Source organism: Xenopus laevis, chromosome 1L, assembly GCF_017654675.1.
Source record: "Xenopus laevis strain J_2021 chromosome 1L, Xenopus_laevis_v10.1, whole genome shotgun sequence".
Lineage (NCBI taxonomy): Eukaryota > Metazoa > Chordata > Amphibia > Anura > Pipidae > Xenopus > Xenopus laevis.
Genome location: NC_054371.1, coordinates 181412716 through 181436821, shown reverse-complemented (window position 1 = coordinate 181436821; position 24106 = coordinate 181412716). Strand labels below are relative to the sequence as shown.

At 37.6% G+C, this 24106-nt stretch overlaps 1 protein-coding gene across 1 annotated transcript in view; it reads left to right on the top strand.

Annotated features, from left to right (window-relative positions):
* The window catches only part of LOC108717241 (chondroitin sulfate synthase 3), a 187100-nt gene that overhangs the window by 13790 nt on the left and 149204 nt on the right, over nucleotides 1–24106 (top strand). The window contains exon 2 of the mRNA XM_018264109.2: nucleotides 9136–9419. Coding sequence (XP_018119598.1) covers nucleotides 9136–9419 — 284 coding nt within the window. The remainder of the gene's footprint in view (nucleotides 1–9135; nucleotides 9420–24106) is intronic.

Below are 24106 nucleotides of genomic sequence, written 5' to 3'. Positions count from 1 at the left end.
ATGTTTACAAGATTTACTACTAGAATTAATGCATGAAGATCCAAATTACGGAAAGATCCGTTATCTGGAAAGACTCAGGCCCAGAGCATTCAGAATAACATGTCCCATAACTGTATATACAAATTCAAATTTCCCCTGAAGGTTTGGTCTATGAGCTTGATAAGCAATGTCCTTATACTTTTTTTCTTTTAAAAGGAAAGAAGTTTGCAGGCAAAAGCCTGTTTACATCTGCCATATAAATAGTATTTCACAAAACACTGATCGTTTTTTCTGCTCATGTAATCTGTCATTTAAAGCATGTGTATCTTATGTCTAATGATATACAGTACAAAGGATTATGGGAAAAAGGGAAAACGTTTCTTGAGATTAAGCAAAACCATTTAGTCAGGGGTTAGAGATGCTATTTTCTCAAAGGGGGGAATTCACAATAATATAAAAATGTAAAATAAAAATGTCCTATTTGAGCCAACTTATTCACAGACAAACTTTCCTTCATTCTTGTGTCTCTAACTACAATTTTCAAAAAATGTTGAATTAGTCGTACCCACAACCAATGTTCCTCTAATTACTCCTCAGCTATGTGCGCCAAAAAATTATTTTGTGCGCGCATTTTGAACTTGTGTGCACATTTTTTTAAAACTGTGTGCTTAAGGGGACCATTCACCAAAAAAAAATATTCAAAATCCTATTTTATCACATTATTAGTCAATTAAATTTACACAGCATTTTGCAAGTACATATACTCACTGAAGAGTTTTATCATAGAGTCAAACATAAAATCGTAGCATTAAGTAAATGTTTTTTGTTTTGTTTTAGTCTTATTTGTAATAGGAGTCTGGGAAAATACTGCCCTATATACAGAAGTGAATCTGTATAAACAGATTATGGAAAATAATATCAGTGGCAGCCAGAGGGGTTTATGACATAATCTGGCATATCGGATGTTAGGCAATAGATCCTCAGTAGATGTGGAGAACAGATGATAAGTAGCAGATTGCATGGTAATATCTTGGAAAAAGGGGAAAAAGAAGCACACCATACTTCAGCTCCTGCCTTTAAAGCAGAAATGTGGCACAAGCTTTCGGGGACAACCTTCCTTAAGTGCATTACACACTTAGTGAACACATTGCTTTAGGGTAATGGCACACCTGGCGATTCGGGGAGATTTAGTCATCTGCTGACTAATTGCCTCTTCTTCTTTTCATTATAGCTGGCGCAAGACAGAGTGAAGACGTTTGGGGAGATTAGTCGCTGCAAAAAAGAGGCGATTAGTCGCCAGGCGGCTAAATCTCCCCGGATCGCCAGGTATGCCCTTACCCGTAAATACCCTTCAACCCCATGTGATTGGCCATTTTATCCATTAACCCTTCACCACCAGTTTATACAAAGTCTCAAAAAAAATCCATCATTTAATCAGCAGATTGCATGGTACCTTGTACAGTGATACAAAATCACTGGGTGATAGTTCTTGGAGCAAATTATGTTATCAATACCCAATGGTACAACTGTACTTTAAAAGGCTTTTACATGGTGCTGTATAATTTATAACAGTATAAACTCAATCTATAGGTCTAGTGAATTCTTTATACGTATTCATTAATTGGACTACATTTAGAAGCAGTGTATAGCAGGGATCTACAGTGTCAGGGGCCTGATTTTATTTAAAATATTTATGTATTACTTTGAAATAAGGATTGAAATACATGTCTGAGGATGGCACAAAACTTACGAAAGAAATGGACTATGTGCAAAATGTATCAGAAGGGCAGAGGGGTGTTCTGCACAAATAGTGGTTTAGGCATTAAAGTAGAAGGTCAAATCCAAGTAAACCGGTGCATTAAAATTGAAAATTGTTTACAGCCTTAATGGAATTAGCTTTATAAATGGAAGTGGGTGATGGAAGTGGGTACAATTGAGAAACAATGATGGTGAGAATGACTTTATTTACATAATTATATTTAAGGCACCTACAGTCAGGGCAGCCATCAGGGGGGGACAGGGGGGAGAGTTGTAGGGGGCCCCGAGGGTAAGGGGGGCCCCGGCCATGCCACACTTACTTGATTAACCGGCCCCCCATCTTTCTGAGAGCTGCTGACTTTGGGAAGGCATGGACATTTAAGGGGCCCTGGCCACCAATTTTCTTATAATGTGAGGTGGGGTCTGGCCACCAATTTTTTTTTCTCATGTGGGGTCCTAGCCACCAATATTTTTTAATAGGGGGCCCTGGCCACAAATGTTTTTTTGTATGGGGGGCCCTGACGACCAATATCTTTTTATCTTTTATTAACATGTGGGAACCCTAGCCACCAATATTTTTTTTGTTTATTGACTGTGTGGTGGGCGGACCTGTGGGGTGGGGATGGTGGACCTGTAGGTGGGGCTTGTGGTGGGCGCAGCCCAGGGGGCCCAGGAAATGTTGTTGTATGGGGCCCTGTGATTTCTGATGGCGGTCCTGCCTACAGTCACCCCTCCTTACTTACAATTGACTTATTTGGGCATAAGTACTGTAAGTAAAGAGCCTTTAGATTAACCTAATGCTGTTTTGGGAGGCCATATATTCATTCATTTCATAGGGAAACCAACATGGAGATATTTGAAGGTAAATGGTGCCAGAACATTGACCTTTCATCGGCATAGGGTTCCAGCATTAGTGTTGGACTGGGCCTCCTAGGGCCCACTAGAAAACCTGAGAAATGTGCCAGCTGTTACAACAATTAGGTGTAGACAATATCAGATACAATATTACAAGTATTAATGCAATTTATTTAGTACTTGATTTCAAGTGCTTAGATTAATTTTTTTACTATAAAAATTTTAAAACATTTTTCTGGATTAATTATACCCAGAGGCTGCAAAAAGTCAGAATCGAAAAATCCAGCATATCAGACTTGCTGAGGTTGTATATAAACAAAATATAGACAGAAGGCGCACACCTATTAAAGTAAAATGAGGGGTGCTAATCCATAGGGGACTCCCCACAAGGGTGTCCAGACAAGACTATAAATACTCAAAGTAATGGATAGCACACCCAATATCAAAAAAATAAAAGAAACATTTATTACAAAAAAATAAAGAAAATACAAAAAATTACACAAAAATAATAAATAATGAAACAGAGAGCCCAACGCGTTTCGACTTTAGGGGTCTTCCTCAGGGGCACAAATAGACAAAAAAACAAAAAGGCATGTATATACGTCGGGAGAAGTCCCTATCCTATTTGGAAGTTTCTGTGGTCTGCACTGGAATAAGCCTGAAAATGTGACGATTGTGGTTTTTGTTCGATCTCCAATCTGGTTAAATCAAGCTTTTTTAAATAATAAATAAGGTCAACTCTTGGATTTTAGTTTGGTTGGACTTTTTTTTTTAAAATCAAATATTAGAAAAATTGGGTTTTTGATAAATAACCCCCTGCACTGGTAAAACTGCTGTGTTTGCTTCAGAAAGACTACTATTGGTTATATAAACAAGCTGCTGTGTAGCCATGGGGGCAGCCATTTGAGACACGTGTTACATAGCAGATAACACATACACACTGTAGAATACCGTTATATTCTATTACAGAGATTATCTGTTATCTGCTAAGTTATCTGGGCCTTTTCTTCTTTTTCAGCTTAATTGCTGCCCCCATGGCTACACAGCAGCTTGATAATATAAACTGTATAGTCTTTCTAAAGCAAACACATCATTACCAATGTAGGGCAACAATACATTATATTTTAATTACTTTTAATTGCACAATTGTGCCAGCCCTGTATGTCAAGTGTGCACATTGATACAGGGATACCCTGAGGGTGGATCCCTCCTGTGGGAAGCGTCAGTAGGTGACGCAGACTTGTGTCTAACGTACATGTGCAGACATCATGTTAATGCAGAGAACATGAAATGGTGCAACCCCACTGCGACAAATTTGAGAGCAATTGCTCCTGATTCTCAAAGTGCTGTACGTGCTAGAAAATTGCATGGGTTTTAATGCATTGGACCAATTACATGTGAATGCAAATCCATGAGCAATGTATAAAAAACATGCTGAATCGCACCCTAATTGCACTGCAGTTGTAAATGTGCCTTAGTGTAGAAATATGATAGACCTGTGAGGAAATAAAATGTGGATTGCGATTGTTCAGGGTTGGGGCCCACTGAGAGATCCTCTGGTACTCTGAAAGGCCAGTCTGACCCTAATTATCATCATCATCATTATTATCAGATAGCCACGTTTATGAGCTTAGCAGCCAAGTTGTTACAAGAATATAACAAGTGTTTGCTCTCATTTAGCCCTTTTGATCTAGTATCTATACAAATAGGAATTGTGTTTTATCAGTCTGTATCTTAAAATGACTCATTGTTACATACATTCAGACTTACTAAGTTTATATTAACGAGCTGCAAATTGATTAATTGTCTTATCTGGACGTCGTCTTTGCATCATTTACATCAGTACACAAAAAACCTTCCATGAATTAGTCTGATCCTTGGGGGATAAAAGCAAAATAAGTGCTATTTCCTGTAAAATACTTTCAAGCCTAAATTGTCTCCATCATCAACCCAGTAACTGAGCAATCCATGTAAATGTCTGTTAAGTGCTGAAGGAAGAACACCAGTCATGAGTGTTTTACACTTAATTTAGACAATTTAGGATCAAAGCAAGATTTAATCTTAGAGCCTTATCGGGATTAAATACCCTTTTATGTTAAACCACTGGTTACATATTCAAGGGTCATAACAGCCTTACAAACTGTCACTTATATGACAAGATGAGAGAAAGGTTTGTGTACTAAAATCTATCTTTTAAATCAGTGCCAGCAATTATAAAAAAAAATGTTCAATGCAAACTATTTCCTTCATGTGTTATTCAACTTGCCAGTGTTATTACAAACATATATAAGATCAGTGTTCATTAACAATCATTTGCCAAGTTATTTCTAAGAGTATTTACATAAATTAGGAAAGTGTCTTTTAATATTATCTTTGCTTTTCCCATCTGTTATTGTATCTTCTCTTTAACGGGCCCCAGAATTGTGATTGCTTTGTGTGATATACTGAGTAAAGCGCCAGCTGCCAGCAAGTGTTGCAGATGTGCTATAACAAGTACGTTATACAGGAAACTTCTTACATCTAAGTGTTATTTGCCTTTAGTGATTCAGTTATAGCAAGTATGATGTCATGTCAGCAGTCAAAGCCTGATTATTAAGTCTATTTTCAGGGCCAGACAGAACAAGAGATCACAGTAGGTGGCTCATTGCCTTTACGCAGATCACTATAGTGAGACTACATAAATACAATGCTGGCAGTGTTTTAGTTCATGTGGTACCATTAATGTGTGCATACTGTTTCCAGTAGGGTTTCCTGCTTGGCTGGCTTCTAGTGTTGGATTGCAGAAATTCTCCTCTTTCTCTAGTTATGGCCTGTGAACACTGCAGGGACGGGAATGGGATTTTATTTATATTAAAAACAAATACATACTGCATGTGATGGAATTCTTGCATAAATGTACCGATTCTTGCATAAGAAACCTGACTGTGTGCAGTGAAATTCTCCCTTCATTTACTGCTGTGGATAGGAATTGTCAGACAGTCCCTAACTGCTGAGCAGGGAAACAATCATACTTATGAACAGCAGGGGGAGCCCCCCGCCTTACTTACCAGCCATGCAGAATTCTAGCAGCTTTGTTTATGACGATCCCTAAGCAGCCCAGACCACACTGAGCATGTGCAGGGTCAGGGTCAGGCAAAGATGTATAATAAAGTTACAAGATGACAGCCCCCTGTGGCCAACTTTGAAAGCATAAATCATTTGTTTGATTAGGCTTTGTGGTGCAGTAAGTTCATGCTTATGTTTAGTATACAAAATACAACATTTGTAGCCTTATTCTATTTTAGACTTTTCTTGTCCTTTAAAATAGATAACCCAGGACAATGAAGACTTTGGGAGGGTGAGACAGAAAATCAGCTTTGCACAACAGCCAGTCTCTAACCTAGAGCATACTGCCGTCTTTTGCAAGGCATTATTTTATTAAAATAGCTCCAAATGAAGGGAAAAGGCATCTCCCATAGGGGCAAATTCAGTAACCTGCGGAGTTGCGCTAGCTCAGGCTTCGCCACAGTTCGCCGCACTTCGCCAGGGCGCCGCTAATTCACTAAAATCCAAAGTTGCGCTCAGGGAGGCGAACTGTAGCGAAGTTGCTCTTGCGTTAATTCGTCAAGGAAAGCGAAGTTATGCTAGCGATGCCTAATTTGCATATGGCGCCAAGTTAAAGTAAAATGGACGTATATGTAGCAACAAATACATTACACTACACAAGCCTGGGAAAGCTTCATAAAATAAAATAGAGTTGTTATATTGCCCTATACATGTGCCCACTGTATAGTTTTGGTGCCATATGTTAGGAAATGTAGGGGGGAAGGAGGGTATCCCCAAAAAAATTTACGATCTTTTTCAGCCTATCACCCTTAAAAAAGAAAAAGACGCCAGCGTTTTTTGGAACTTTTTTTGAAGCAATCCCTATCTACTCAATTGCACTTCGCCCGGTCTGAGGTGGCAAAGGCAAGTCTGGCGCAAGAGGTAACGTTCAGTAAAATGCGCAAGTTAGTGAATTAGCGTAGTTACGTCCCTTTGCCATAGCGCAACTTCGCCTGGCGTAAGGGTGTGATGTAGCGCTAGAGTAGGTCCACTTCACTAGCGAATTTACGCCAGCACCCATTAGTAAATCGGCAAAGTTATGAAATGACGTCACGCTGGCGAATTTGCGCTAGCGTTAGGCGCTTCATACTTTAGTGAATTTGCCCCATAGAGTCTATTTTAATTAAATAATTCACATTTTTAAAAAGGAATTCCCTTTTCTCTGTAATAATTAAACAGTACTTGATCTAAACTAAAATAAAACTAATCCTCATTGAAGGCAAAACAATTCCATTGGGCTTATTTAATGTTTGAATTATTTTTTAGTAGACTAAAGGTGGTCATAGACGCACCGATAATATCGTATGGCACAAATTTTCATTGCATGGAAAGTGGAAGACGAGCCGACTGATATCGGCAGAAGACTTGAATATCGGTCGGCTCGCCGATTGTGTAGCCTGAAATTTTTGATTTGATTTTTGAACATCAGCCATTGTTAGTGCTTAATTGTCAGATACAGGTAGAATTCTATTGTTTTTACCTGTATATCTGATAAGTCAGCTCTACACGTGTGTATTGAATGAACAATCTTTCCTGGAAAGATCTTTTTCAGGAAAGATCATAATTGTAATGTCTATGGCCACCTTTAAAGCCGAGGTCCCAAGCATTCTAGGTAACAGGTCCCATGCAAACATATGTTTCTTCTTCCCTGAGACCTAGGTCAATGGGTCTGCTGTATGCTAGTTACATCATTGCCCAGTATTACTGCCAGGTCCAAGATGGTGGTAGCTCCAAGGATCCTCCAGTGTCAATAGTTGCAGTTGTGGGACATTTATCAGATGTTGGACATTTTGGCAACCATGTGGAAATGCAGGAACATATGATTGCCAAATAAATTGTGTCAATATGTGCTCTCTATTGTGTCTGTTTTACAGTGCTAGCTGTCATAATATTTTATGGTCTACCTAGGTTTTTGGAAATTACACTATAACTTTTACTTTTACCATATATACTTTTTATTTGAGTATCAAATAAATGTATTGGTGTGCAGCTTTCCATTAGATGTTTGCCCACCAGCTCTAAGAGGGGTTAAACCACTTATTATTTGTTTCTACTAGCCATGAGAAGGTACTGAATGATATACGAGCAATCAAATACATGAAATTGCCCAAAGCTTCAAAATATCTAAAATATAATTCAAAGTGTAGAATGCATTAGAGGATTCAAAAATGTTATGCTAAATGCATTCCTGAAATAATGTTGAAATTTCCCTTTTACAGTGTCGTTTGAATTGCTGAGCCTGTCTCACTTGGTAATCGCCAAAGCGTCTGCAAGCAATTCTCCATTTTGGTCACAAACATGTCCAGTTTAATTCACTAGGCATCTGTTCACTTCATTTCTATTATGAGAAAATATTTCAAATGTTTATCTAAAGAAGGATTGGCAAACATTTACAATAGGTCGGCGCCATTAAATTATATTCATGTACTTCTTGTTATTGTGTGTATCTTGGATTATTGCTGTTACCAAAGACTATACAGTTCATCCAAAAATTATAGGTAGAACGGCTGAATAGATGTTTCAGCCCAAAGAAGAATTTAGAAATAAGATTGAGAAACTGATCAGAGGCAGAATGTTGTGTGTTCAACGAGCAAGGCAAAGATTCCATAGGTTGGCAAATAGATACACAGATAAACAGCCAGTTACAGTCTAGTATAACTGACAAGACAAGAAGGAAAAGAAAAAAGGGATCTGCAAGGAAGTTTAACAAAAGGCTAATGTATCCCTCTCTGACATCTTATATAACATAGCAGCAGGGCAAAGTGAGATAAAATACAGTATGTTGCCATCAGCCATCCAAAGAAAAGGCAACAAGGAGGTGACAACATTGTTGGGATGAAGAAATGGATTACAGGCCTATCTGAGGCCATATTTCAGTTTATTAACTATTTGGGACACTCCATGTGTGTTTGTAATTTTAATCACATGCCATTTCTCTGTATATTCTATAACTCTGGCCTTCAGTGAAATATACAGTTATGGGACCTGTTATCCATAATGCTTGGGACCTGGGGTTTTCTGGATAAGGAATCTTTCTGTAATTTGTATCTCCATACTTTAGGTCTACTAATAATTCATTTTACCATTAATTAAACCCAATAGGATTGCTTTGCCTGCAATAAGGATTCATTATATATGAGTTTGGATCAAGTACAATTTACTGTTTTATTATTACAGAGAAAAAGGTAATCATTTCTAAAAATTCTAATTATTTGTTTAAAATGGAGTCTATGGGAGGTGGGTAATACAGACCTTTCTGGATAATGAGTTTCCTGATAATGGATCCATAACCTGTATGTGATACTAGAGGTTCCCTCTGTCTAACATTTTTAGCCAAGTATTTGATAAAGAGCATTGCTTAGAAACGTAGATGAGACTCTGACCCACATAAAGCAATATCTCTTATTAATCTGCATGCTTAATAAAATAAATAACAGATTGTTTATTGTATATCCACAGGTGAAAAACTGGAGGCATTTCTAAGATCACTAAACAGCAGCAAGCCTCTGTACTTGGGACAAACTGGACTTGGTAATATAGAAGAACTTGGTAAGCTTGGTCTTGAACCTGGAGAGAATTTCTGCATGGGAGGCCCAGGAATGATCTTCAGTAGAGAAGTATTAAGAAAGATGGTACCGCACATTGGAGAATGTCTGCAGGAAATGTATACAACACATGAGGATGTGGAAGTTGGTCGATGTGTCCGGCGATTTGGTGGAACCCAGTGTGTCTGGTCATATGAGGTAAGGCCATTAGTTGTCTACACAGAGATATTACTAGCTGGGCATGGCTGTGTACATTATGCTTTGGTCTGTTATGTGTTAGGTTTTCTTTTTAGGTAAGGGAACTACAGTTTCATTAAGTACTAACCAATTTACAATATAATCTGTTGTAGGTGGACAAAAAAGCTTGTAGCTTTTGAAAGGAAAGTGCCAAGTGGTCCCTACAAGTGGACCCAGAGTTGTTGGGGGGTCAATTATGATAATCTATATGAGTTGCAGAAAGGGATACATATACCTTCTGACTTGGGGTTCACATCACTGGTTATTAGGAATGGCTTCTGGGGGGCTGGAGCATGCGATACACCTCATATTTGGTATCATTCTGGTTGCCTGTATATGAAACACAGCATACCCATAGTTTGCTACTGGCAGAAACTGGCATGGAACCATCAACCATATACAGGGGGTGGGATATGATAAGTTCCTGGGCACTCCTAAATCAAGCATTAGGTAATGAGGAGACATTTAAATAAAAATGGGGGAGACATAACCAATGGGGCTCATGTTTGAGGACACTTCGGAGTATGTGCCCAGTTATTCCAGCATCTGCCTAGTACCCTTTTATTTTATTTACTGTTTGAAATTCCCTATTTTTATGTATTTTGTATATAGATGCACTGTTTATTTTTGTGATATGACATAGAAAATGTAGTAAGCACTTTTTTCCTTCTTGCTCTAAGGGGAAAGCTTGTATGAAAGTCTGTGTCAGTGTAAAATTAACTCTGTGTGTGCTGAAAGGGAAAATTACATATTAATAGGCTAATTAAGCCAACTGCTAGCGTGAGAGTGTTTGAATGTAATGTAACCCTTTGGCTGCTGTGTGCTTGTTGGATTAGTAGAAACTAACCCTGATTGTGGTGAGAGAGTGTTTGATACATTTGTATATATTGTGAATTACTACTTGTTATACAGAGCAGGGAAATAATCATATTACACCTATGACTAAGCGCCGGAGGGTGCGAAACGCGTAAGGTGGGGTATGTGGGGTTGTATGTACTAGCTACTGTTTTAATGTGAATTACAATAAATTAATATTTTTTATTTGAAGAGGCCTTGGGACTTATATCATTTTTGATATAAACCTTTTTGTAGTTGAATGCCTTTCTGAACTGGGGCGAGTCCCTTGGGCCTGGCTGATTAACTATATGGACTCCCGATTTTGAATTGAAATAAATAATCATATTAGGTCTCTATCTACCTATTTTGTTAAGGATAGATGGTAGCAGTGAATTTTGTGGGTCAGATTTGGGGCCTGGACCTCTTCTATTGACTTATAAAGTAATTGGGCAGGTTTTAGATGGCGAAGAGTCAAATTTGAGTTCTTAAAAGGCTAAAGTATGATAAATCTGGAAATTCAAATTCAAATTAAAACTCGAATCGAGTTTGTTAATTCGATATTCGAATTTGAGAGTTTTGACCAAAAAATGTTTTGAAAATTCTAATTTGCACTTTGACCCTTCATAAATCTGTCCCTAAGCGTATAACTTACATTTATATTATTTTTGCCAAAGTGCATAACCTTGCATTTATCAACACTGAACCTCATTTTCCAGTTTGCTGCCCAGTTTTCCAATTTAGTCAAAACTGAGCAACAAACTGGAAAATGAGGTTCAATGTTGATAAATGCAAGGTTATGCACTTTGGCAAAAATAATATAAATGCAAGTTATATACTGAATGGCGGTGTGTTGGGAGTTTCCTTAAATGAGAAGGATCTAGGGGAGAATGATAAAGGGCAAATTAATTAGAATAGCATGTTTCGGTGGGGCACTGAGAACGAGAGTTACTATACAAAGGATTATTTTTATTGTTTCTCACCTACAAAAAAGCCAGCACCATAAAAACAAGTCAAGTGACACATCTAGTGGCCTCAAAGCATTCTGTATTAAGCAAGAAATGGGCTGAATGAATGGTATGCCAGGGGATGTTTTATCTATTTCCAGCATAGACAATTAGTTGCTTTTAATCTTGCTGGTTCCTTTGGTAACAATTCTCAATGTTTCATCTTTGACTTGTTACTGTCGGTGTTAACTCATTGTAGTGGATGATCAAATGCTAATTTAAGGATGCCACGCAGCTATTTTACAACTGGACATGCAATGGAATCCGGTAAAGTGACCATAGTAGTTGCAGCATGCTCTAGTAAAGGGCAAGCTAAAGTACTGCAGCATGCAATTGTCTGCACTACAACTTCATTACGATATAATCCTAAAGTGGAGATCATCAACTTACACTGCTGGGGATAAGGCAGTCCAGAATACACTGGTTTAAAGTGTATCTTTGGCACACTGATGTAACTGCTTTAGTACAATGTATGTGCACTGCCCATTTCACAATGTTATTTTTACTATCATTCTGCTTTTTATTTTTTTGCATACCCTAAGAAAAAATAATTCTAAACAACTTTCCAGTATACGTTAATTAAAACTGTTCAATGTTTTTAATGTTATTTGTAAATGTCATTGCATTTGAAGGCAACATTTGTTTGACACTGCTGGTTCTGACTATTGGAACAATGTAGCAGAAACCAGCTTTTCTCCAGCCAAGTCTCCACTTCCCATAATGCCTTGCATGCTTCTTCACAAGTCTGCCAATCAACGCGCTTCTGCTGTACCTGAAAACTGCAGAACAAAAAATCGAAATAACTTTAAAACTACAAAGAATAAAAAATGAATAGCAATTGCACGTTGAATTCTGCTGCCTACACCTTGCTAAAATTCTTTTTAAGGCGATTGACCCTTTTAATACATATTGGAAACTTGTTTACAATTATAATTTCTTTCTTGAAATAAAATAATTGTGTTCTCCTTTCAGTCATATGAGCATTACACATTACCCAAATATAAGCAGCGCCTGGTGCTATGGATTGCAGAATAATTTGTCTCTCAGCTGTTCTATTGGAACTGGAAGCTCAGCATTTCTCCAGTGACATAGCTTGATTAAATATTGTGAATAGCCTGTCCTTGTTTTAAAATAAGTGCTGTTCTCTGTAGGGCATTACCTGCCGGCCAAGTATTTACTGCCACTGAAATGGATTTCACTCTGACATTAAAAAGGTTTAAAGGGGAACTCCTGCTTCCAAACCAAAATTTGATAAAGAGGCCCACATAACACAGAAACCCCTTATATATTCATCACAGTTACCTGTTTCTTCAAAAAGTATGAATAAATGGTATGTTCTATGCTGAAATCCAGCTGTTTAACAGGTCTTCTCTTTCTGCATCATTTGAAATCCTGGCAGGGAAGGAGGGACTAAACACTGATGTTACAAATTGTAACAACTTCTCCACAGCTTACAGACAACATGCAGGAACTACATAACCACAATACACTGCACTGTGATGTTCCATTCCTTATTGAAATCATGTGCAGGGAATTGTGGGGTTTGGAGGATGCAGACTAAGGACAGACGGCTGTTGATACAAAGTAACATTAGTCAACCAGCTCAGCAAAGTAGTCAGACAGATGAGCAGGAGAGCAGGGGGCTAGGCTTATGGAACTGTCAGAAACCATTAAAAACCATGACAAATCAGCATATTGATGTATATTGCAAAGGTGCTTGTGTTTATGTTTACTTTTCAAAAAGCTTAAGTTATGTTTTTGTGGAGTTCCCCTTTAAGCTTTGATATCAGTTGTGTTGTTCAGATGATCCAAGGCCCTAACATTCTGCTACTCATCAATAACATTTTGTGGTTTAAAGGAGAAGGAAAGCTACCAAAGCCGTTCATTGCCAATATATTAGTCACAATAGTGCAAGCTATAACACTATTTATTCTGTAGAATTCTTTACCATACCTGAGTAAACATCTCTAGACATTGTCTCTGTTTGTTTAGGATAGCAGCTGCCATATTGGCTTGGTGTGACATCACTTCCTGCCTGAGTTTCTCCCTGCTCGCTCATAGCTCTGGGCTCAGATTACAGCAGTGAGGGGAGGAGGGAGGGGGAGAGAAGAGCAAACTGAGCATGCTCAAGACCTTAGTTGCTTCTTACTAAAGCAGCTTTAGCATAGTGTATAAAAGCAAATACTGGCACAAAAACGTAAAAGTAAAAGACCAATGCTGTGATACAGCCTAGTATTTTAGGCCTCAGCATGAATAACAGCTGTAAAAATATCTGCCATCATTTCTGTAAATGTCTGTGTTAGGACCTACAGATTTGGAAAGCAAACAAAGTAGCTGGAATCAAATGGATATTTCATACCTCTCCAACGAATTTAAGTTGTATTCTAACTTTGCCAATTCAGTCTTCAGCAGAATAGCCTAATGTTTGTCTGAATCATGCTGTGGTGCATTTAAGACTAGAGGGTTCCCTAGGTGAAAGGCCTTACATATCTGTTCAATGATTTCATCTTGGAGTCATGGAGTCATGGAGTGCACGGCCAGATCTGTGCCACTTGCTATCCCTTCTGAGAAACCTGTCACGTGCCTTAGGCCTGGCAGTAGTTACAAGATCCTGCACACTGCATGATACCCACAGAGGTTGCACTATTCGAAACTCGCTCCCATGTTGGCCACAGCGTTTGAAACCTTAGGGTTAAAACAAAGGGAGGATGGGGCAGTGGTGCTAAGATTTAAAATTGGATTTAAATTGAATACGTTTATTCTATTTTGCCATTTATTGAGATATTTTTTTCTTCTATGCTTTTGTCTCTAGTAATGTATTTTAAAGGAAGCAAAAACCTTTTGTTTAATAATTCCAGTATCCTATAAAAGTAATTTTTGTACAGCAGGTTTATGACTATATGACTATTTGGAGCTGTATTGAGCAGCCAGGAAACCTTGATTAGATACACTGTATGAATAGAGATCATCTTCCCTAGGAGGGATAGAGGTGCAAGGGGAATATCTTCTAAATCTCTTCTATATCTATATCTTCTAACATTAAACTACAATAACACTAATTAACAATCGATATGTAAAAAAATCTGGAGGCATGTATCTTATTAAATTTGCATGGTTATTCTGTATTCTTCTTCATAATGTATTTATTGGAAGGATACAAATAGCTTTTGTTTTCTTAGTATCAGTGGAGCTATTCCCTTGATAAGAAAAAGCAATACAATTGCTGCAGTGTTTGGATATGGAATTTGCAGGGTATCCAATAGTATAAATTGCCTTGCATACACACACACTATGGGGCATATTTATCAAGGGTATTCAAAAAGACCAACCGAAATCAAGTCAAAGTTTTTTTTGGGTCGAATAGGTCAGTTTTCGATGGAATAGGTCCATATTCGGCCGAATTCGATACAAAGTTTTCCTTAAAAAAAACCTTTGATTCCATATACTTTTGACGCCATGTATGTTCTAGGAGGTCCCCCATAGGCTAAAACAGCAATTCGCCAGGTTTTAGATGGCGAATGGTCGAAGTCGAATTATTAAAGCGACAGTACATGATAAATTTCAATTAGGGATGCACCAAATCCAGGATTCGGCCTTTTTCAGCAAGATTTGGATTCGGCCAAATCCTTGAGCCTGGCTGAACCAAATCTGAATCCTAATTTGCATATGTAAATTAGAGGTGGATAGGGAAACCATGTGACTATTCATCACAAAAGAAGAATTTTTTCCACTTTTTCCTTCCCTGCTCTTAATTTGCATATGCAAATTAGGATCCGGATTCGGTTCGGTATTCGGCCAAATCTTTCATCAAGGTTTCGGGGATTCAGCCGAATCCCAAATAGTGGATTCGGTGCATCCCTAATTTCAATATTCAAATTTTTGATTTTTTTTTCAAATTCGATTTGAATTTGGACTATTCCCTAGTCGAAGTACACAAAAAAACAGCTCGAAATTCAAATTTTTTCCATTTGAAAATTCACCTCGACCTTTGATAAATTTGCCCCTATGTATATATAAAGTATATAGTTGGGACCTGTTATGCAGAATGCTTGGAACCTGGGGTTTTCCGGATAACAGATCTAGGAGGAGCAGTCCCTTAATTCAAAAAGCAACTTGCCTGGGTGCAGTTAAAGTTACAAGTGGAAAGTGCCACACTCATGAGAGGTCATAAAAAAGTTTAACTATTATAAAGATGGATAGTTTTTCCTTCCCAATAAATTAATCTTTTCCATGACCTGGTGAATGTGGAGCTATGTCCTTTTCTATGACTTCTTTAAAGCAGGAAAACAGACAGCTGGTGTTTATGAACAAATTTTTACCAAGAATCAACATTCCAAGTACAGCTCTATATAGTTATATATAAACAATAATGTGTAGCACTGGGAAATAAGAGAAAGAGGAAACTAGTGAGCTATTCCAGCCTGCGATGTTGTTTATAGTTTCTATTTACATTGATTAGGATTTTGTGTACAGTTCTCTGCACCATAAAGGCCAACCGTCAACTGTTAATGTTTAATGCTGGGGATTTAAAATGGAATAATATAGCAGTGATATAACAGATACATTACTGTAAAGCAGCATTGACGTAATTCCAGAATTGGTTGCATTCATCTCTGCTTACTTCCAAGTACAGTAGCTCAGATATTTTCTTTCTTTCTTCCCATTCTGTGGATAAAGACAAGGAAATACAGAGCACATACCTTTTCAGTTCAACTTATTCTGAAAATATTCAGCCCAGATTCAGAATGTCTTTTAGCTTGATTTTATAAATGTTAATGATAATTTTCATATCTCTCTGTGTAATCAGTGTTAGTGTGGGATGTTCTTGCAAAGCCTGGGCTGTTTTTTCACCTTTAGGTAATAGACAAGGAGAAGTTATTACACAGTGGGGTGACAATATATAAGCCAACATCCAGTATAATAAACTGCTCGCTTTTTCCCCAAACAGTGCTCCTGTTTTGGAAAAAAATACACTCATGCTTTATTACCTAGCATCACACCACCATATTTTATATATTTCTCTATATGTCCCTTGGAGACTCCCAGACAATAGTAACATTTCAGTAGTAAGATTCTCCAACTTATATAATATAATGTGCATGCGCAAGCCTTAAAGGAACAGTAACACCAAAAAAAGTGTAATGAAAATATCATGTACTGTTGCCCAGGACTGTTTGCTTCAGAAACACTACTATAGTTCATATAAACAAGCTGCTCTGGAGCAATGGCGGAAATTGAAAAACGGCTATATGGCACAGGTTAACTAATGGATAACAGATAACACCATTAGACAGACAGAGCTTATCTGTTATTTGCTGTGTAACCTGAGCCTTTTGTCCTTTGAATGGCTGCCCCCATTGCTACACAGCAGCTTATTTATATAAACCATAGTAGTGTTTCTTAAGCAAACATATCAGTTTTACCAGTACCAGGCAACACTGCATTATATTTTCATTACTTTAAAACACTTTTATTTTTTGACGTTAGTGTTCCTTTAAAACATCATGGGAGTGTGGTGCTAAGTTGGTGTTGTCTTTCATGTTGGCACCCCCTATATATTAACCTTTCCATAACCTTTAAGACTTCTATTAAGTTTAGCATCTACTCCACACTCAACACACACTACATGCAGCACCTAATGCAGACAAATAAATCCATATAAAGGACAACAAACTGAATGATTTCTAAATGGAATAATCTAAAGGAATAGTTGTTGGCACGCCAGGCTTTTCTAGATGTACTTTACTCCTACCACTCTCTGTGCTTCATTTATTTTCACTTTCTCCCATATCATCCTGGCTCGCAGTGATTTATTGACCATTTAGCAGTTTGTCTTTCCTTTTTATCTCCTATGATCATTTCTAATTTCAAAATGGCCAAGATATATTTCTCTCTTAATTTCCTCAATTGTTCTCAGTTAGAAGCAGTGTAGTGAGAGTTTGTCTTATGTCAGTCTGCTTTAGCTTCCAATGTATACATCCCCCCTCCAGTTAATTACTTTTAATCACAATACTCTAAGGGGCAAATTCACTAACATTCGTAGTTTCGCCAGGCGCAACTTCGCCGCACTTCGCCAGGCGTAGTTTCGCCAGCGCTCCGCAAATTCACTAAAATCCGAAGTTGCGCACAGGGGTAGCGTAAGATTGCGAAGTTGCGCTAGCGTTGATTGGCTAAGTGAAGCGAAGTTACGCTAGCGAAGGCTAATTTGCATACGGCGCCAAATTCAAATTTCAATGGAGGAATACGTATCAGCACTACAAATGGCTAGAAAACCTTCAAAACATCAAATAAAATTTTTATTTTGCCCTACACATGTGCCCACTGTCTAGGTAAGTTGCCATGAGTCAGGAAATGTAGGGGGGAAAGAGGGGAGCCCCAAAAAAATTTCCGATCTTTTTCAGCCTATCACCCATAATGTAGAAAACACGCCAGCGTTTTTTGGGATTTAGAAAAAATTTTGACTTTTTTTGAAGCAATCCCTATCTACTCTATTGCACTTCGCCTGGTCTGAGGTGGCGAAGGAAGTCTAGCGTAAAAGGTAGGGTTCAGTACACTGCGCGCGTTAGTGAATTTGCGTAGTTACGTCGCTAGCAAAACTTCGCCAGGCGTAAGGGTGCGAAGTAACACTAGCGAAACTACGCCAGTGTTCGTTAGTGAATTTGCGCAGTAACGAAAATGCCAAACGCTAGCGAATTAACGCTAGCGTTCGGCGCTTAGTGAATTTGCCCCTAAATGTTCTGCCTTTGGTTTAAACATTTGACTTGACAATAAGTTTCACACCAACAATTGATAAGACATATATATTATTTTTATTTTATTTTTTTTCTCACCAAATCAAGTGCCAATGAAAGCTATAATTTTTTCAATGTTTAGCAGTGAAAGCAAACACAGTCTTGCGCTGATGACATAAATGTACATGTTTATACTGTAGAATGTTTCACATTCTGACACTCTTCTGGGACAATGGTCAACAATTTATTGTGTCTGAAGGATAAAACTGATAGCATGTTTAACATCTTTATACTCGAGTTCTATTTCTCTCATATATGCTCTTCTGCCTATAACAGCCACCTTTGGCTTTGGGCCTGGCCCTCAGCTACTTGGGTGCTTCCAGTTCTTACTGCACAAGAATCCAGTACTCCCACAGGGCCAGACGTGGGCACCAAACATATACTCTGGGAAGGAGTTGGTCAGGAAGGAGCTGGATGTAGTCAGAAAGGCCGGGTCAGAACCAGATAATAGGAGCAGACTTGAGAGGCAAACTCAAGGAACCAGAAAGTCAGGGGGACAGGAGCAGGTATCAGAAATCAAAGCAGTTTTCAGAGCACCTAAAACAGCAACAAAGATAACTGCAAGGAAATAATTACTTTGCATTTCCAGCAAGGATTTATGCTCTTGCATTTTTTATACATATGTTTAGCTTTGAAGAAACAGGCCATTCTCATTATTATAGAAACAAGATAGGATCCAAATCTTCCAAATGCTGGGATCTCACTTTAATAAAGAAGATTTGGATTTGTTTGCAGAAGCATAGAGTGGAGGGTGCCTTTGTTCCTATCTTGTTTCTATAGTTAGAAGGCTTGGAATTGCAGCAGAGCCCACATTGTGCACATCCCCTCAAAATAAAAAAAAAAAGATTTTGACTCAAGGAGCAAGGAAGAAACTAGGGTTGTGAGTATACATTATCATTATTAAATCAATCCCCAAGTGGCTTTGCCTCATAACCCCTCCATTTGGATTGATGCATTTGTTTTTACTTGCAGTTAGATACCTTTACAGTGTATAAAAGCTAGTGCTTAGCTATTACTCCAGGATTGCAAAGATTAGCATCCGCCCATCAAACAATGCTTTTGTGAGGCTCTGCTACCCTCCAGCTAGCTTCCCAGCTTCACTGCACAATACACAGCAAAGGGGGGACTGTTAGAGTTTATTACTATTCATTTAACATTGTATTAAAAACCTGCTTGAACTACAGAGAACGTATTGATGCTTCCATTTAGTTTCTGTATTTTTCATTGCTGAGAAATTATAGAATTTCTGCCCGTTAGCAGTAATAACACCAGTGGTATTTCAAAACCCTCTAAACTTTGTTGTGTCACTGCAAAGTGTAAAGCAATCAGAACAATAACAAAATCACAGTCAAATGATTAAAACATTTATCAGCTTGCACTTAACATTCAACATTCAATTTAAAGTGGACCTGTCACCCAGACACAAAAATCTGTATAATAAAAGTCCCTTTCAAATTAAACATGAAATCCAATTTCTATTTTTTATTAAAGCATTCATGGCCGTTGTAAGCTCATTTAAAAATCTCAGCTGTCAATCAAATATTGTCTGCCCCTCCTCTATGCCATGGGCATAGAGGCGGGGCAGGCAATTACTTTCACTTTCCATTCAGCACTTCCTAGATGTCACTGCTCTCTCCACATTCCTCTGTGCTCGTTAACATTTAATTGTGTAGCCAGGGCATGGAAATGGACAACGGGTCCCCCATTCTGGTGCACAAACAAGATTTTGAGATCATACAAGACTTGTCTTAATAACAGTGTCCACAAAATGGCTGCTGCCTGCTTGTTATAATTATGAATTCCCAGACTGAAGGAAACAAGATTCAAATAATTTATACAGTGTAATTAAAGTTCATTTTGCTTGACTAATGTGATAAAATAGGATTTTGAATAATTTTTTTGGGTGACGGGTCCCCTTTAACATTCAATATTTTCTATATGCAGGTCAAAAATACTTTTGATAGAGCGCTGTGTATTTTTAAAGATTATTATGAAGGTAAGAGACTGATCATGTGCTGCCACAATGGCAATTATGGGAACAGTTTAAGCATTAGTACAACTATTCCTCTCCTGCTGCAACATCAAAACTCAGCATATCAGAGGCCACCCATGTGATACTACATGAGCTCTTTATCATATTAATTCTACTATTATAGTCAATACTATCAAGGAGCATAGCTAGATTTTGGGGAGCTGCTCCAATGATCTGATTTGATAAATTAGTTTCAGGCACCTGCGCTGAGCAAGTTGTAGGGGCAACAAAAAGATGCTCCTGGTAAGTTAAAGAGTTTCATTTTCAATTTTAAAACTTGGCTTAGAATCTCCCCTGGTCCCCTCTAGGTTGGCCTTTATTTTCATGGTGATATGACCCATAGAGCTTCTGCATCCCAGTACTACTTTATTTTGAATTGTAAGGCCAAGGTGGGAGTTCTATGGGTTTTTAGTATGAGGAATCGTTTTGTAGCATCTTCCAGGAGTTGCCCTGCATGGAACCTGCAGCTACTCATTAAATTACTATCTTTAATCCTCCTTTGCATGAAGCCATTCCCCTTACAATACTTGGCTGTTTCTATACAAAGAACATCATAGGAGTTGGCTTTTAAGGCTGCCATCCAAATACTAGTAAGCCATACAGAAAATTTTAGAGGGCTATACATTTTTACTAACTGTATGGTTTGGCACATCTTATTATTTTGCAAGTTCCAATATTGTAATTTAGTATTATTTGTATTTATTTGTTTTTCATTTGTGCCTAAGCCAGTGAAAATAACATTAAGAAATAAGAGAAGGAGAATAAAATTGCACTTGCCTTAGCAGATGCTGAATTTAAAACAATTTAGGAATCTTTTTTTCTAAGGTTTATAACCAAGGAATGATAGTATTATTACCCATTGATGATGATCGTGAGGAACTCTGAGCACTTAGCTACAACTTCATCAACTGCAGCTTTTTGCCTTTTAATATTTCATTTGCATGCTATTTTAGAAACAGTGGAGAATAAATAAATCCATGTAGGTTTACAACTGAATATATGTCAGCACTTTAAATCAAGTTCAAGCATAATGCAACGGGCAATAAGAGATATAGAAAGAAGGTACTCTCATGTATATGGAAGTACTAGAGCTAATGTGCACCTTTTTGGCAGTGTAGTATCTGTCTTCTATTCTATTAAAAGCTTTATAGCTCTTTGCAATTTCTTTTAGTTAAAGGAGACCCGTCACCAAAAAAGCAAAATGAATGACACTATATAGGTTATTTGAATTTTGTATCCTTCAGTCTGGGAATTCATAATTATAGCAAGCAGGCAAGCCTTGCATCATCTTGCAGAATCTTGTTTGAGCACCAGAATAGGGGAACCGATGTCCATTCCCATGCCCTGGATACACGATTATACAGTGAAGAGAATGGGGGGATGTGAGGAGAGCAGAAACATCTAGGAAGTGCTGTATGGAAAGTGAAATTAATTGTCTGCCTAAGGCAAAGAGGAGGGGCAGACAGTATATGATTGACAGCTGAGATTTTTAAATGAGCTTACAACAGCTATGCATGCTCTAATAAAAAATAGAAATTGGATTTCATGTTTCATTTTAAAAGGACTTTTATTATACAACTTTTTGTGTCTGGGCTACAGGTCCACTTAGAGGTCATTATAACGTGCTCAACAGCTGATCCTGCTTCAGGCTATAAAGGTCTTCATATAGCAATGGAACTCAGAGGAGGAAAACCTTTATTGTCTAATTTATTCTACTATATTTCTACAGACCACCTATTGATTTAAAAAAAACATATGTTTTAGATAGCTATGCTTGCTGAACAAAGCAAAGGCTCTATGGTTCCTACCCAATCAAGGCTAATAAGTATTCCACTATTTCCAGGACTATATGGCCGTTATAATCTATGGTGGAGATGGCTGACCTCATTCATACATAGTAAGCTAAATGTAGATTTTTCAGATGAATATGGCATGATGGGGGGGAGGGAATTAAGCAAATTACTACATTTTCCGTATAGATTGAAATCGTAATTAACCAGCCTTGCAGCAAATAGTTATATTTGTAGTTCTCTAGTTAATTTTAACTTCTGATCCAGATGGCTAAAGGTTAAATTTAAGTATTTAATAATTTATACATCAATATATATATATATATATATATATATATATATATATATATATATATATATATACACAACAGTCATAAAAAAATACACAATAGCCATGAATATCCTGTACGTATTATATATCATTCATAATCACTGCTATCACTCTAATATGTGATAACATCTGATTAATTATACATTCATGCTTAATTTAACAGCAAGAAGCAAAATATTTTTATGTAGCCTAAATGCATTTCCATATGTTCTGACATGAGATCTCTGCCCATTCTGGTTCATTCCATGTGACCATTAGGAGCTAAGTGCACGAATGCTTGGAAATATGCACATATGCTAAAAAGTGTAAATATTTTTGAGATGACTGGTAAACTAATTGGTATGTATATACAGTATTGCTTTTTAGGAATTGCTTGTTATTATGAATTAATCCCAGGAGTCAATGTTGTAGCAATAACAAGAGTAGGAGAAGTCTCCACTGTGGACCGTGGCATCCTAGAGGCCCTTATAACCAATTTCTTATTCTTAAATCACGCATAAAAATGATGCAGTGGGGATGCTAAAAAAAGAGACAAACAAGGAGGCTGCTGCGAAAACAGGAGCTAATTTACTCATGCAAGTGCAATGTATAAAGAGTAAAACCTCACACACGGTATCTACAGCATTTTCCCCCAAAATTACATCTGTAATGTAAGTAATGTACACCAGAATCTGTAAACTGATAAACTGAGCACAAGCTGTGTTTTGTTGATTTCAATCTATGGCAGGCCATTACCATACTATACAGTTTATTAGATGCAAATCAGGTGTGACAGTACCACCTTGTCAAAGCATGGGTTAATGTCACTGGCCCTCTTGCATCCATGCACCCTGTATTTTGCACTTTTCAGGATGCTGAGGAGTATGAATTGATGTAAGTACTTGAGAATACCATTTGGCTGGATACAAAATTGTATGCAATTTTGCTCTTTTTTTAACTGCAGCTTTTTATAACACACTGAGAGCAGTGATTTTATTTATTTCAGTGGCACTAAGGGGGCAGTAAAATGAATACTATGAATACTGTATTAACTGAACTAGGAAGAGGTGTGAAGCGAAAACTGGGGTTATCAGGTACAGTATTTAGGCACTACACTGAAGTATTAGGGTCTTTTACTGAAACATTTAGGTGTATACCAGTGACCCCCAACCAGTGGCTCATGAGCAACATGTCACTTCCCAATTCCTTGGATGTTGCTTCCAGTGGCCTCAAAGCAGGTGCTTATAGCCTGCCAGTCCACATATGGGTTAACAATGATCAAACAAATGATCCATCACAGCCATGAATTTGCACCCTGAAACATGTTTCATGCTTTTGTTGTTCCCCAACTCTTTTTAAATCTGAATGTGGCTCGCAGCTAAAAAAAAAGGTTGGGGTTAGACCATCAAAGCCACGAAGGACATGATTAGTAAATTAAGGCAATCAAGAAAATGTTAATCAGATTGATCCTTGTGTACAAGGACTCCAGGGACTCAGTTTATTCTATAGAGAAAAGGTACTTGTTGCTCACATCTTGGTAAACTGAATATTTATGTTATATAAACCAGAGAACAGAAAGTAATAATACTGTAAATAGTAAATACTGCTTTTCCCATTTACAAATAAAAAAAACCACAGCAAAATTTGAATGGATGTATATTGGAATGCTGCTTAGAATAACATTTTCTCTCAATATGCAGACAAACTGTTTTTTGTGGAGGACCCTTTTAAAGAATCATGTGCTTATGCTTTTATTTAGATTTGTTACCTATTCCTTTTCCCCAATGGATTTTTAATCTATGTCATCTACCATACCCTGCAGACACATACACAGCTTTTGCTGGTCTACTACTCCCACTATAAGTATCTGGATAACAGTTGGAA